This window comes from Felis catus, chromosome B2 (genome assembly GCF_018350175.1).
Source record: "Felis catus isolate Fca126 chromosome B2, F.catus_Fca126_mat1.0, whole genome shotgun sequence".
NCBI classification, from domain to species: Eukaryota; Metazoa; Chordata; class Mammalia; order Carnivora; family Felidae; genus Felis; species Felis catus.
The window spans coordinates 112,457,068-112,474,050 of NC_058372.1; the positions used below are offsets into that span (position 1 = coordinate 112,457,068).

General features: G+C 39.2%; 1 protein-coding gene across 11 annotated transcripts in view; it reads left to right on the forward strand.

Moving 5' to 3' along the window:
• Positions 1–16,983, forward strand: part of TPD52L1 (TPD52 like 1) — a 111,082-nt gene extending 94,099 nt beyond the window's left edge. For 3 of the 11 annotated variants that reach the window (XM_023254317.2, XM_023254314.2, XM_023254316.2), the window contains exons 4-8: positions 2,949–3,050; positions 6,746–6,760; positions 8,626–8,664; positions 11,588–11,648; positions 16,336–16,983. In XM_023254317.2, the coding sequence (XP_023110085.1) occupies positions 2,949–3,050; positions 6,746–6,760; positions 8,626–8,664; positions 11,588–11,648; positions 16,336–16,464 (346 nt within the window). In that variant the 3' untranslated portion in view covers positions 16,465–16,983. Of the gene's footprint in view, positions 1–2,948; positions 3,051–6,446; positions 6,570–6,745; positions 6,761–8,625; positions 8,665–11,587; positions 11,649–13,070 lie in introns of those variants that run through there. The other 8 variants (XM_045057989.1, XM_045057988.1, XM_045057990.1 and 5 more) reach the window with 8 other exon arrangements.

Sequence of the window (16,983 nt, forward strand, 5' to 3'; positions counted from 1 at the left end):
TATTTTGACTTTTTTTTTAAAGTTTATTTATTTATTTTTGAGAGAGAGAGAGCACACATACACACACACACACACACACACACACACACACACACACACACACGAGAATGTGGGGGAGGGGCAGAGAGAGAGAGGGAGAGCGAGAATCCCAAGCAGGTTCCACATTATCAGCCCAATACGGGGTCTATCCCACAAACCGTGAGATCATGACCTGAGCCGAAATCAAGAAGAGGACACATAACCAACTGAACTACTCAGGCGCCCCATTTTGACTTTTATTTAAGGAAAATATATTAGTCTCCTATTTCATCAGTTATATAACTCAGCAATGTGTAACTTCTGTTTAGCTTAAAATAAGAGACATAATCTAAAATGCTAAATACCCATTTCCATTTAAATTACAAGGTTGTCAAGTCAATTATAAGGTTGGTGTTTAAGTTGTTTTTCATTATTTGCATATTAGTGAATGTAATTTTATGTGATAGGGTTGAAAATCAGTTTTAAGTATTAGTAGTGCAAACTGTGTGCCAAATTCCATGCCACAATAAAGGGAGTAAATTGTAAGTATAACGACATCCTTGGGAGTTTTTAGTGGCCTGACAGGAGGGTCTTTTTTCAAGACGTGGGTGCCTCGCATCTAGATAGGGATGTATGTTACTTCATTCAATCTTAAGATGGAGCCCAATCAGGATGCAGTGTAAGGTTACAGGATCTGTGCAGTGCGAAGTTCCGGAGGGACCTTTCTCTTACACTGTGAGTGGTACTTCTTAGAGCTTTTAAGTGCTCTGAGCCCAATGGCCTATTTCTCATGGGGTCCCTGGTTCCTTTGTTCTGGGAAACCACTTCTTCACATAGAACCCCCTGACATTGCCCACCCCCTCTACATCTCTTTCCCTCAATTATTGGTCTCTATGTAATGTATGTGGGATGGCTAGTAATTGTTTTCAAGAAATGTGGTAGTTAGTCTGGGGAGGAGAGGTATAAAAATGTGGGAAAAGAGGCACATCTTAGAATTTTTGAAATGCATTACCATTTGTCTCCACAAATACTGGAGCTGATATAACTCACCTTCGAATGTGTGACGTCTCCAAAGCAAGAAGACATTCTGAAGGAAGGAAGGCGCCCTGGTCCTAGCCTTATCTCTGTCTTTAAAAAGTCACGCAGTTGTTCTAGGCCCTGATCCCATCATCTGTAGTCTGAAGAAATTGGGCTCCAATGCCTTTCAGATTTAACATTATATAATTCTCAGGAATAAAGAGTTAACAGTCTTAAAAATCTCTCTTCAACACTCCTTTGAGCTCTCCATATGTTTGAATTTAAACTGAAATTGCACATAGGTATAGAGTTGCATTTTTTCATGATGAAGACTTAAATGCCACTTGTATTTCACTGAAGTACTCAGATTCCTGTATATACCCACCATATATTTTGCTACAGAAGTGTTTAAAGCATAAAGTAGCTAGCACTTACTGCTTACTATATGCACTTCTCTCTGACTAGGTCTTTTATGTTTAAAATAAGCCCTCAAATTCAGAATATGATACACAAGTGTTCAAAAGTCACCTCATCTCTAAATTCAAAGCATTCTCAAATATATCAAGTTAAACTTCATGGAACAGTTTACAAGAAAATTAAATATTTGCTCTAACTGCAAGAAACTCCTGTGGAAATGCAGAAGCAATGCAAGAAGGAATTCTCTAACTAATACCCAGTCCCAGCCTCATGCAAAGGTCACAGGTCGTGCAGGGTATTTCTTCACTTTTCTCTTGTGTCACCTTTCAGGCCTTACAGACTCACAGTCTTCCTAAAGATGCAGGTTTTGGTCCTTTTAATTCTTCAAAGTGGGGCATGTACAATACAACAAAATCCTTTTTCTTGGAAAATTTGATGGGATCACATGGCAGAGTGGCTAGAGCAGAGGTTTTAAGGCAAGATTTGGCCTGGTAAGTTCAAGGACTGGCGAGGAAGTCAGTGATGGAGCAGAATGAGCAGATAGAAAGAGGACCAGCTTGGGTGCAATCATCGTGAGCCTGTTGCATGGACTTTGATTTTGACTCTGAGTCCTCGAGGTATCAGTCAAGTGGGAACATAGGCTTATCAGTCAAGTGGGAACATAGGCTTATTATGAACAGATAATTGCAGTATTATATTTCTAAAACTGTTTAGAAAAAGTCACTACAGTATCCTAAGATCATGTGTCCTCCTTATTCCCAGCTATGAGTATTAGAAAAATAAGCTAAATACTAGTTGTATTTTGCCCTTTTCTGATTAATTTTACCCACTTGAACAATAAAAGCTAAGTCTTCACGTTGAAATATACATTTTCTAATTTCTGTGTTATTTTTGGTGGCTGTTTACTTGCAAGGGTCTCTTTTTGCAGAGTTAAAACACACACTTCTTTAAGAATAACTCTGTACTCTCGGAGCACGTCTACTGCTTGTGATCACACATCTGATCTGCACATTCAGATCTGTACTTGAATATGAATATTTTTCCTGAATTCAGATTTAATGGTCTGACTTTTCCATTGATAAGTAGCAGCCAACCCATCATCCCCAAACAATGAATAGAATCAGTAACTGCTGTGGATCATCTTCCTAAATCTGTTTAGAAAAGGAAAATTTCTTCTTCTTTTTTTTAATGTTTATTTATTTATTTTGAGAGAGAGAGTGAGAGCACATGCAAATGGCAGGGGGGTGGGAGTGCTGGGGGAGAGAATCCCAGGCAGGCTCGGAGCTGTCAGTGCAAAGCCTGATGCGGGGCTCTAACTCACAAACCCTGAAATCATGATCTGAGCCAAGACCAAGAGTCAAATGCCTAACTAACTGAGCCACTCAGGTGCCCCTAGAAAAGGAAAATTTCAAAGTAAGGAAGCAGAAGGGTGGTGACTGTTCTGTAGGTGATCATGACATATAAACTGTATTTCTATTGTTCTGTTTTACTTCTAGCTACAAGAAAACACATGAAACCCTGAGTCACGCAGGGCAGAAGGCAACTGCGGCTTTCAGCAATGTTGGGACGGCCATCAGCAAGAAGTTTGGAGACATGAGGTACCATGGGAAAGAACCTTGGGAATGACGCTAAAGCCTTTGGCCTTCTGAGGGAAGGGAAACTTTCTCATTGGCCGGTCTTCCTAATTCATTCTTTTTTAACTGGATTAAAATTTTTATGTGGCTGATAGTGATAGTGACTAAGATAAAATTTTTAATGGAAAGTCTTCTGCCCCAAAGTCGGGTTAGTGAGCCTGGTCCCAAAGATGCCCTCTCCATTAGGACATGACCTAGTAAAAATGGAAGATACAGGGTTCCTTTAATGATTAGTAATTAGTAATAATTAGTAATTAGGGAGGATTTCAGAAGAATGCAGCACACACAGAATTTTATTCATTAAAATTTAAACAGTAAGTTAAATATGTATTCAATGGAGTATGCTTTGATAAACTATTCTAGGTTTCATTTTTGTATACATTCATTCATCTAGTATATTTTTTCTATGCTAAATATTACATATTTATTCTGTTTTTCCCAAAAGGTACCATGGTAGATAGTCCTTGCATAATTTGGTTATTCTCAGTATGTCATTATCATATAAAGTTAGGGTGAACATCAAGATTTTGAACTAAGAAATAAATGTCCTCACTATAGGCACCAGAAAAACAATGTAGTATTGACCATTCTAATTTTTTATGTTTTCGTAAGTTATCTCATACAGTGTTGTTACTTTCATTTTTTTTTTGCTTGTTTAAATACCTATCAGTTTATTTTGAATTTGGCAATATGCTTAAGAAATTTTTCTTTATAAATCAATTTTATTTTTCTCCTTAGAAATCAAATTCATTTTTAAAAAACTTTTGAAGTATACATTTTAAATTTCTTTAAAAAAAACTATGCATATTATTTCACTGGATTCTTTAAACTATTACTTTCTTTATTACTCTGCAACTTTGCTACTTGCAGACGAATATTTATATCTTTGTGTTTATTTTGTTCAGAAATAAACTTTACTGGATTGTGCCAAGTATTCATGTGCTATCTTAACAAGTTGGCATTCATGAGGCTAGAGTTAAGTACATAGCATGAATCTGAGTACATTGTTTTATATTCATATTTATTAATAATGCAGTAATGAAAAGCAACTGAAATTTTTCAGAGGCTGCATGTGATGAATGGATAAACCTTCTGGATTATTAATTAACCCCATTATTACAAATAAAATTTGTTGTCTTGTTAATGGCATTAAAACATTTATCTAAACTAATTAAATAATTTTTCTAAACAGAAAATACCCTATTACCTGTTATAGCCAGGAAAATACATTGTGCCACTTTTATAAAATTTGTTCTCCACATACTTAGTTGAAAACTTTCACTGGAACACTAGGACCGCTGGAGTGTTATTTTCTCCAACTTGAGAGGACTTTATGAACACCTCTGATGCCTGTTTAAAGTGCATATTTCCATATTCCGCCTCTTGGAGATTATGCCTCAGTTGGTCTTGGGTGGACTTTAGGGATCTGCATTTATAACAAGCTCTTAAATGGTTCAACTTTAGGTGGTCAGGTTATGAGGAAGCCACATTCACTTAGCTCACCTGTACCCAGGTGTTCTGCTATGAAAGGGGGTAAGAGTGACAATATCATCAGGTCATTATAAAAGTTGTAGAAGAGAGTCTGCCATGTATTAAGCACTCAATAAATGTTAGGGGGTTTTTTGTTTGTTTTTTGTTTTAGTTTATTTATTTACTTTGAGAGAGACAGCCAGGGTGAGTGGAGGAGGGGCAGAGAGAAGGAGAGAGAGAAAATCCCAAGCAAGCTCCATGCTGCTAGAGCAGAGCCTGATGCAGGGCTTGAACCCATGACCTGAACCGAAATCAAGAGTCGGATGCTTAACCGACTGAGCCACCCCTGCTAGTTTTTATCCTTACTAAGTGACTGTCTCAGTTACAAGTGACCCCCACAAGATGGCAGTTAGGAAATGTACATTAACAGGAGTGCACTGTATTTTGGTAGTTTTCCTAAGTAGAAAAGAATGAAGACTGTTTCACATACGTAATATGTTAACCTATTCATGTTCATACGCTAATTGGGTATGACATCAAGGTTGTGTTAACTTGTTTTTCTTCTGTTTCAGTGTAGATTTGTTTTAGGGTAATGGATAGTCTATTTCCCAGAAGTTCCCAAACTTTTCATTAATTGTTTCTCTACATAGAGGATACAACACTTTCATTCTAAACTGTGGCTAAAAATGTTAGTTAATGTAGCCTATGTTAGTGGAGACTCAAATGTGGTCCTGTAATATGTTGTAGACTTTGCAAACTTAGGACCTATATTTTTCCCAAACTATAACTCTAACATTAAATATAATTGCAGATAAGTCCCTGTGAAATCAACAAGTTTTATGAAAAATTTTTAGTCTTAAATTATGCTAGAACAAATAATATATGTGAAAGTCATATTTGAAAAGTACTTAAATTTAGTGTAATAAAGATTCTTAAATGAGAAATTAATAAGATTTTATTTTTCGTTTAAATTAATTTGCTAATTTATAAAATAATAGTAGATAAATTTTAAAAATTTATCACATTTTACTTTGAATACCTTTTTAATTTAAAACATCGTATTTTCTGGGGCTCCTGGGTGGCTCAGTCAGTTAAGTGTCTGACTTTGGCTCAGGTCATGATCTCAAGGTTTGGGAGTTCAAGCCCCCTGTTGGGCTCTGTAATGACAGCTCAGAGCCTGGAGCCTGCTTTGGATTCTGTGTCTCCCTCTCTCTGCTCCTTCCCCACTCACACTCACTCTCTCTCTCAGAAATAAATAAAACATTAAAAAAAATTTTTAAATATCATATTATCCTATATTCTTGTTAGTTACACCGTAAAATTTTCTTGTGTGTTCTGGGAAAAAGCTTCTGAACTTGTTCAAAAAGATTGCCAGCAATATTCAGATCCTGGAAAGAAAAAGAGTACCTCTCAATTTTTTTTTTAGTTTATTTATTTATTTTGAGAGGGAGAGAGAGAGAGTGTGAGTGGGGTAGAGGTGGCAGGGGAGGGGATGGTGGGGGAGAGAATCTCAAGTGCTAAAAGCACAGCATCCAATGTGGGGCTCCATCTGAGGAAGCGTGAGATCATGACCTGAGCCAGAATCAAGAGTTGGACCTTAACCAACCTAAGCTCCCCTTAAATTGATATGTTTTCTAAAAACAAGTCATATTTTTCAAGCTAAGATTCTCCTTTTATCGTGATTGACATTGCCTGAAGTCCCCATAGCCCCATCAATGGAACTGCCCCCCCTTCTCCACCTGTAAAATAACATTGTTAATAGATGGCTACCTAACTAAAATGCTTTCTGCAAAGTGAAAATGAGGACACATTTATGAAAGTACTCTGAAGAAATGCAAGCTCTTGGAATCATTTTGATAGTAACACTGGCATCTTCTTGGAACTTCACAGTTGTTTATTCAAATGGTGTGTGAACTAGTGGAGGTGAAATCTCTGGAGGAGGTATATACCTTAATAGAGTCCAACCATCTCTATAGATAGCTGTGAGAACAACAGAAGCACAACTTATAACAGGTTGGTAAAGTAATTGTGAAGACACATTAAAAAGTATACTCCAAAAGAGTAATATATGGAGTCGCATAGTCTTTGCTTTGGGGCTGAGAGAGGGGACAAAGGGCACTGTGGTCCTGTCTTTGCATCCTGATATGCTAACTCTGCTCCTGCTCTCTCCTGTGCTGCCTGGGCTGCAGGTCTCACTCCATCGGGTAAGCGCCGCCTCTGGGTCCCTGCCAGCTCCTTGGCTGTTCCCTTCTTTCCCAGAGCCCACTGCTTCCCTCACACCGTGGGTGTGCTTCAGCCAAAACACTAGATCTCTTTTCCTGAGAGTGTTCATGACCAAGAAATTACAGAGTACAGGGCATCTGATGGGTTTGAATTTATTTAAGCACATATTTGTATCATTTCTGAGTCATTTACACCAGTTTCGCTTGCTGAGCAATCTCTTAGGAATCCCTTCCTACATTCCCAATCGTTCCTGCGTTGGCAGGGGTCCTTAAAATTGAAAGAATTAAAAAAAAAAAAAAAAAGCACAAATTGAGGTGTGTGTGTGTGTGTGTGTGTGTGTGTGTGTGTTTTAAATGTTTATTTATTTATTTAGAGGGAAATAGAGTGAGAGCAGGGGAGGGTCAGAGAGAGAGGAAGAGAGAATCCCAAACAGCCTCCATGCTGTCAGCAAGGAGCCCAACTCAGGGCTCAATCTCACGAACCATGAGATTATGACCTGAGTTGAGAGATCAAGAGTCAGACAACTAACCCACTGAGCCACCCAGTCACCAAGAGTTGTGTGGTTTTATGAGACTTTAAAAAGTAAAATTGAGAAACAAAATTATTTTCTCTAGATTGTTGTTTTTCTGAAATTCTTATAACTGTTTCTTATGTGGATGGTTTACCTTCAACTTTCTGTTCCTTCTGAAGAGGGGAAAGGTTACCAGAAGACCACTTATGATAGGAAATGTGCAGTTGTCCAGTTAAGCCTTCTGTTAGGTGAAATCTTATTACACACTTTTGAGGTAGGATATACTTTTGAGGGGGGGATTTTTTTTCCTAAGTAAACTGCCTGTATTTAAAGAGGTGAATTAGATTAATAACACTGATGAATTTCTTTTAGTAATTCTTTTTTAAACATCACTTCTGAGGAAATGTTTTGCCTATGGTTTCTAAGTGGAGCGTGTAAGTAAGATCATAAGTACCCCTGAATTTCTTTGTCCTTTTCTTTCTGAGTTCGAGTAAAGTGCTGCCCATACTAATGACTTCAGTGGATATTGTTGGGGAAGGGTGAGGAGTTTGATGGCTTACTCTTATCTTCTTGGGAGGAGAGAAGCAGGGATAGTGTTGGAAAGTGTGAAGGGGGAGCGCCATCCCAGGTAGTGTGACCCTGTAGTGCTCCCTCTCTCTGCCCAGCCTGATTTCTGAGTGGAACTAACAAAGGAATTACAGGCGATCAGAGAAAAGATGACTCAGCTACCATAGGATTAATAGAGAAGGCCGAAACCCTTAGAATTCTCAGAAATATTGGTATTTGTACCAGATGTCCTGGAATGGATACTGAAGTCCTTGCTCCCATGTTGAACTGTGCTGATGGTGTTCGCCTGCCATGTGTTTCCTTGAATGTCTTATGTTAACTACATGTATTCCTCTAGAGAGTTTCTCTACAATGGAACGATTAGCTTTTACCTGCTGGGCTCTACTTCCTCAGTACAGCCCTTCCTCTCTTCCTGAACAGAAGGGAGGGGAGAGGGAGCTGGACCTAGAGAGGGTGTCCACGGGCTCCTGGGCGCACCTGAGGAAACCAGACATTCTCCTCATCCTCAAAGTTCCCAGCCCACAGAGAACCCACAGGAAGTAAAATAACATGCAACTTGAACAGTGTACTCTTCTTTATGCCCTTGAAAGCTGACCGTGGTCCTTCCTACCCAACGAAAACAAATGTCATCTTGGTGGGGTGGGCAAGGAATACTTCAGACAGTTGAAATTGCTGTTTTAAGAACTGTGAAGAGGGAGTTTCTCGTGTACTTATGTTGTGCTATCTTTTCTCTCTTTTTTTTTCTTTTAATCTGCTTTTGCCCTGAAGCTACTCCATTCGCCATTCCATAAGTATGCCTGCTATGAGGTAATGTGTGTCAATTACTTTATATAATATCAATGCAAAATGTATGAAGTGTGACTTTATTGATATTTACTTTGTGGAGTTTTTCCCCCCTCTCAATATGAAAGGAAATCCCATGACCTCCTGTATTCTCTTTTCTGATGGCCTTCAGGAGAAAAGGCTGAGGGTTCTACAGAAGGAGGGTATAATGGGCTTCTGCTTTTGACCACACTGGCTTAAATCCAGCCTCTTCTCATTTGTGTAATGTGAGACAAGTCACTTAACCTTCTCAACTTCCATTCTCTTATCTGTTCATTGGGAGGAATAAGACCCACTGCACATGTTGTGTGACACAAACCAAGTAACCTGTGTAAAGCACATTCTTAGCACTGGCCTGGATGAACACACCTGCAAAGGCGGAAGGACATTCTTTATTTCAACAGAATTAAATGCAAGCCTGGGTGACAGTTTAAATGAAAGGAATAGGAGACCAGAGGGCTACGGTTGTAGAGAGGATATTAACAGGATTGTTTAAGGTAGATACTAAGGTGAGGTGTCTGTTGAATAATAAAATAATAAAAGTCATTAAAATTACTAACTGGATGGAAACCTCCGAGAAAGACATTCCCCACTTTGAGTTTGCATGGCTTAATTAGATAAAAGCACACTAATAGTAATAGGGCATGGAAGAACGAATGTCAGACTGGGGGTCAGAAGATGCAGATTGTAGCCCCCTTCTGCCATAAATGAACTTGGCAGCCCTGGGAAAGTCACCTCAGTGATAGCAGTTTCTTCATATTTAAAGGAAGAGGCTAAAACCAGATTACTGCTTCCCCCACGGTGCTTGCCGTGGGAGGGCTGCCGTGGGCTAGGCTGGCATGGTGGGGGGGTGGGTTGTGGGAGATCAGGCCTCCAGGACCCTCCCCCACTACAGTCTGAACTATCCCCATGCTCCCTGCTTAATAGTGTATATTCATACCAAATCTGCAAAGTTTGAGACCACCGAAGCCAAATTCTTTTGGGGTCATTTGTAGCTGTATATGACCTGATTAAATCTGAGGAAATAGCTTCTCCCTGTTCTCTAGCACACATCCTAGTGTAATTTAATTACAGGAATGTCTGTTTTATTATCCTGATGATGTTTCTTCCACACTGGGGTTGTATAGTTACTTGAGAAATTCAGCCGCAGTATTTGATTTCCCTAATTTGGTGGTAAATAGAAAGCATAGATTCAAGATTGCCTAGTCTATCTTTGAATGACTTGCTCCCTGTGGCATAAAAACACTCAAATTGAGTAGCACATCCTGCAGCCCTGAGCTCTTTTACATGTCCAATTCTAAGTGTAGGTGTCCAAAGAAGGGCTTGCCAAAAATTAACATGGTTTTGCTCTATGAACCCATCTAGTGGCTTATGTAGTCCTCATGCAGATGTAGTCTTATTGGCTTATGCAGATGTAGTCCTCATGATCTTGCCTGAAATTAACTTAAAAATTTTTTTTACTCATCTAACATGTACCCATGAGGCATTAGGCTGAATTGTCTGACCACCGCAGGCCTGTTAACTGATCAGTGATAGGCAGGCATGTAAGCAGGCTTGCCCAAATAAAACCCACAGTGGAAGTAAAGTGCCAGTGAATGTATACTCTTGAGTCATTCAGATATAAATTTGTTAATATTTCGTAATGAAACAGCAATATTATGGAGGATTACCCAAGAATTTGACTTATACTTGCATTATAGATAAGATGTGAGATCATAAGGCCCTGTAAACTCACTGTTCTTAATTCATACAGTATGAATGCAGATGCATTTCTGACCATCTGGAGTGTCACAGTTTCCGGAGATAATCTCTAACAAAGCCAAATGCACTCCAAAAACATATTATGTACATTAGTTTCCTCTTGATAGTATTAGAGCCATGCTTCACTCCACACCATACAAAGAAGCCCATATATTATAGCCATTCTCCCTTATAAAATTCCTCTAGGCCATTCCTTTTATTTCAGTTCTTTTGCACTCAAGACAGAATAACGGGCAGCTTATTAAAGTTAGTATCATTCAGTTGAGTTATTTGACTTGAAAATGATGACAGTCCTTGTGGCTGAGTGCTTACATGGATACAAGAATTCAGATACATTTTTAGTTCCTTCTTAGTTCCTGTTTCTTTAGTTAGGGATATCATTTTCAACGGTCATGGTGTCATTAAATCATGATGTCATGTGGCCAAATCCAATATAGGAAACCAAAAAGCACCAAATGAAGTATCTAACACTTAAAGTAACAAGATGGTGTATAGAGATTATTTAACACAATGAATGAGTCACAAATAAAATGTCAATAACTGAAAAGATTCTGTTTGGTAAGAGAACAAAAAGTATATCCTCTTTATGAGGAAAAACAATGAAAGCATTGACGTTCAGAAACACCACTTCATGAAAATTGACGAAGTGATTACCTTTTGAGGCATGGAAAAGAAAAATTTATGAACCTTTTTTTTTTTTTCCTGGAGCTATTTCTGTCTTCTCTCACATTTACTGAAATAAATAACTTTAAAATTCCAGGGTAGACAACTCTAACACAACATTCTTCAGATAGACTTTCCATTGCTTACCAAAAAAAAAAAAGAAATAGTTGGAAAAAGGAGTACTGTGATAGAAACAATTAATTAGTAAATGACAAATTAAGCTATCACTCCTTTGACTCATTGGAAATGATTTCCGGTGCCCCTTGAAATTATTACAGTTGTGTCATTAACAAAATGCTGTACTATTTATTCTACAGTTGATTATCTGAATATTTTATCTAGAAAATGTCCATGTCAGGACATGGCTGTGGTGCAGAGATGATGTTTACCAATAAGAACAGAAAGCCACGGTTTCTGCAACCAGCACAGTTGCTAAGACAGTGAGTCTTTGGGGCTGACCTCTCTTCTTTTTTTGTTATTTTAGGAATTCTCCTACTTTCAAATCATTTGAGGAGAGGGTTGAGACAACTGTCACAAGCCTTAAGGTACAGATGAAGTGAATTTTGTGTCGTTGGGTCCGTGAATCAGGACAGCATTAGTCACTGCTATGGTTAGTTCCGAAGTCAGGGCCGCCAGCATTTGGCGCAGCCAGGAAGGCAAACTTGCACAGAGTCCATCTTTTTCTTTCCATATGAATCTGTCAATAAAACCAGTACTGAACGGTGTTGCTGTGCCCTCACAGAGTTGTTCATGTAAGCCGTTCAGGGGTGATTACTTTTGGAAGTGAACTGGGATTTGTGTTCACGTCTTGAACTAAGATTAGAACTAAGATTACTAAATTAGAACTTAGTGGTACCCCTCGAAAACAGGTATGTGAGAGAGGATTGTGGATAGGATAAAGGATATGTGAATTCTGGATTTAGAATGCAAGTGGAAGGTTAGTAACAACTCAGAGCCCCTCCAGTTTACACACGGGCTAGCAATAGCAAACTTGACTCCACGTGTTATGCTGCCTTCCACCTCCTGTCAGACACCTAGACTTGTTTCCTCCATTCACACACTGAGCACAGCACAGCAGGATTATCATGGAGGGAAAATAAAGCTGAGTCACAAAATGCATAACTTTGTAATAATGCATTTGATTTCCAGGTTTAAACTGAAAATATGTCTGTTTCATGGGAGGGGCTAAAAAATTTCATTTGAATATATTGTCTGAGCATAGGTAGGTTAGTCTACAGAGGAAGAAAGCACAAATAAAATCAATCTAGGCTTAAAAGACAGAGAACTTTCAAAACAGGAAAAATCATTGAAACTACTAAGATTGTTTATTTAAACAATGACTTAAATACATCTTGATGTTATTATCACTGTTTTGTAGACCATCCATTTCTGTATTTCCCAAGCTGGGAAAATGAAGGATGCAGATGATCTTTAACCAGATCAAAAGCAGGTATATGCACATGCTGATTATCCAGCTGCCTCTGAATTCTCTGCCACCATGTGCTGCCTGATAAGCCTGTGAGGCTGGAAGGTCTTCCTCCTATAGGATCTCGAAGAGTCTTTCCTCTTAGGGAAGGATCTTCCACACAGTCTTCTACTTCTACTTTATTTAGCCTGTGATTAGATGTTTATGACCCAAGAATGAGATTGTTACTCAGCATTTACCAGCAGTTTGTAGTTGTGTAATTCACTACCCCTCTTGTCAACATCATTGCTTATTGAGTGTATAGGGACCCGTAGGAGCTATTACAATTGCCCCCATGGGTAGAGAAAACTTTTGATAAGGAGGGCCAGTGTGGTTCCTTGAACATTTCTCTTGCTAAGATATCAAGTTTCAGAACAAAATGTTCAGAAAATCCTAGGAGTTAATTTCTCGGCATTTGGTTCTCAGCCTCAGACAATCAAAGGGAGATGGATTCTGTTACTTGTTAGATAAGTTCTGACACAGGAGAAGTTGTACTTTTTAGGTTTTCTTTAGAAGAAGGAGATATGAAGAAGCAAAAGAAGAATAAAGAACAACCTATTTCCATTTGCTTTTAGGAAACTCTGGTAAGCTCGCAGCTCACATATCATTTGTTTGGTCCACACTCCGAGCTTCTCACTTTTCTCACTTCATGGGGATGGAAAGTGGAGAGCCTGCCTCCTCCTTCAGACAAGCACAGAACTAACTCAGCCGACTAGATACTAGCCTGTGTCAAGACTTTCTTAAAGTGGATTCTGTGTCTGCATGATTGTCCCCGGGTTTAACAAGACTCACATGCCACCCACTTCCTATGTCACAGTCAGTGCCTACTTCCTCTTTTTCTGCCCACCCAGGCAATGGAGAATAAGCAGCTAATAATTGTGCTTTGTGTAAAACTTCCCACTCATATTCAGTAATTGCAAATTGCTCATTCTTTTTTTCCTCCAGACTAAATAATACAGGTTTAACCCTTCTTTATCTAGTTTCTTTGCTGTATAGTTTACTTTTGTGTTCTAGATTTTCTTCAAAACTTCTGTAACTTTCTTCAGTTATGGATCGTGAGGCTGTTTCAGCTGACTCACAAATCAGTAAGGATGAATCAGTAAGGGCATTCCTTGCAGGTTTATAGTCTGCAGTTTCATTCACACACAGTGCTTTGGGCTTGATTTGTAAAACACCACACGAAAGGAGTCATGTTCATGTTTGTGTTCTGTTAGAAATAATGTTCTGCTGTGAAGAGAGGTCCGTTCTTGCATCTTCCAGCACAATCTGTCACACACCAGGTGGCATTTGTATCCAATTGATTGTTCTTCCCTTTTTTTTTTTTACCAAGTTCTGTAGATAGTTTGATTTTCCATGAAAATTTTCCCAATGCCTCATAATTATGTAAAATTTAGTCCTTTTTGCCTACATCATTGATGGCATTACTTGATGACATATCAGCTGATCTCACCTGTACACTTTGTATTTCATCTAAAACAAACAAGCAAGCAGACCAAAACCCAGCTCCTGTGAAATCATATTTGTTATATTCTGCCATGTTCCAGTGAATAAGCACATCCCTTCCAACCATTCTAATCACGTAGCCTTCCAATCATTCTTCAAACTATGTCAACCACACCATATTTTTAGCACGCCTCTTTTTGATGAATACATTGCATGGCCTGATTTAAAACCTTAAAAAAAAAAGGCAACATATACTTATTACTTCTTGGTGTCCTCTTAACCAGCCATTTTATTATTAGAGATTAGGAGGCCCAACACCATAATTCAAATAGAATTGTATGCAAACAGCAATCATAGTTTTGGGGACAAAGTGACAAATGCTTGGATTAAGAGTCCAGAAGACGTTTATTGTTCACATCTTTGCTGAAGCAACTCCTCACCTAAAGTATTGCTGTGTGCACTCATTCAACCCACATGGTTAGGACACCCCTTTATTCCACTCAACCCACATGGTTAGAAAACCCCTTTATTTCATTCCCCTTTTTGCCAAATTTGCTTTATTTCAAAACGATTCCCTCCTTTATTTTTCTATTTTGATTTGAGAATATCAAGAAGAGAGGAGAGGAGAGGAGAGGAGAGCAGAGGAGAGGAGAGGAGAGGAGAGGAGAGGAGAGGAGAGAATGCAACAAAACCCAACAGAAAATATCAGTACTTGGTATTCACCTGATTCAAAACTGTGTGTGACTTCTGTTGCAAAACTGAATACAAATACAATAAAGAGGAGAATGGGAACTATTAAGAGAGTAGATTACTCTTGTTTCTCTCTGGAAAGAAATAAACATAGTGAAAAAGTACCAAGTTGAAAGAACGCCTGCTTCTTCCCAGTGCTGAGATGACCCAGAGTGGGGGAGGAATCCATGCTCAGTGCCAGAGGTCTGCAAATGAAGGCCTGTGGGCCAAATCCAACTGGTTGCCTATTTTTGAATGGCCTGTAAGCTAAGAATGGTTTTTATCTTTCTTAATGGTTGAAAAAAATCAAAGGAAGAATGCTATTTTGTGATGTGTTAAAATTACATGAAATTCACATTTCAGTGTCCATACATACAGTTTTCTGGGAAAGCAGCCATGCTCATTCATTTATGTGTTGTTTTTGGCTGCTTTGTACAATGGTTGATTTGAGTATTTGTGACAGAGACGATGTGATTCCTAAGCTTGAAATATTTATTATCTGTCACTTTCTGGAATGAGTTTTCTGACCCCAAGCGTGGTGGTAAATTCAACTTAGGAACTGAATTTAAAGAGGCAGAGAGGGATTTTAGTGACAATTGGAGAAAAGTGTGTGCTTGTTCTGCAATGATTAAGCAGCTTTTAAAACCTGGTTAAGTTTTTTAAAGGGCAGACCAGGCAGGAAGCGGATACATCCCCCAGTGTGGCTTATGTTCCTGTGAGTGAGTGATCACTTTGGTGGCAGTGAGGAGTAGTCAGCATTTTGGGAAAAGCAACATTTTCTATTCTGTACCTTTCTTTTCTTAACGTGTTTTTCCATATTGTTAATAAAGGAAACAATGTGACCATCAATAAGGCTTGCATTAAGCATTAAATATTCTTTCAAAGGACTTTTTATGAGGAATTTTTCAAAATACTTTAACCATATTTCTTGTAAATTGATTTCTTCCTGTGTCTATTCTTATTACCAGTAACAAGTACATGAAAAGGGAGCCTCCTAAAGCATCATAACTTTGCATTTCAAGGGATATTCCTCCTATAAGGGCAACTGCCTAGAAAGATGTGAAGGGGCCAGTCCTGTCTACCTCTCAGAGCAGAGACCAGAAAGCATGTTCAATGCAGCCGTTTTTCAAAACACATTTGTCAGGAGTCCAGATCGCCTTGCTAAATCCCAGTAGAAATCCTAAACTGAAGTCACTTAAAGATGTTCATACATTTTTTTTTGTTGTTCATACATTTTTTTAATTGAGGGAATTTATCTAAAATCCGGTTACATTTTGATTACATCTGTTCTCAGGGTGAATGTGTAGACAGTGTAAATCCACAGATCTGGATATGCTCCTGAAGGGATTGAGATTCTTAGATGTAGACGGGATAAAGAGGGCACTGCTAAAATTGTACAAAATTGTGGAGTTTTGGATCCTATCCCAGAACCCAAGTATAAATGGCATTCTAGCACTCTTAAAGGAAATTACTCTACACCCTTTACGTCCCTTCGCAAGAAAAAAATGTATTTCTGAGCTTGAGAGTAATCCGTCTTACAGGAACATTGCAGACCCGATGAACTAACGGCACGCTTGCGTCTCTGCCCATTTCAGACGAAAGTAGGCGGGGCGAACCACGGCGGAGGCAGCTTTGAAGAGGTGCTCAGCTCCACGGCGCACGCCAGCGCGCAGAGCTCGGGGGGCGGGCCCCGGCGGGCCGAGGAGGAGGAGCTGCAGTGCTAGGGCCGCCCCCTGCAGCCGCCGCCGAGCCCCGCCCCCGCCCAGCGCGCCCTCGGATGCGGCGACCAAACACCCACTGCGAAAAACCCAGGCCTTGACCTGTTCTTCGAATGGCCCCACCGCGGAGTTTCATAAAATGATTTCCATTTTGTATGTGTGCTAATGATGAACCACTTGACCATCACACTTAAGTATTCGTAGATTGTCATAATTTAAAATATCCCCACTTCAGCAGGTACACAATTGGCCATACCTTTGTCTTTGTGTAATTCAACGTGTATTTCCCGTAGCTATTAATGACCTGCTTTGATTTTTGCTTGGACTTATGATGTGCATGTTTTTGAAGGCTGAGGGTGAGCACCCCCTTTCAGTTCAGTCACATGGGCGGAATGGAGCTCTTTCTGAGAAGTCTGCAGCAACAGGATGGACTCACTGCAAGTTTCATCAAACTGCTTGTGATCGCCCTCACTTGCATCAATTATGTATGTTTATTTAAGCAATTAAAATCGATTTTAATGATGA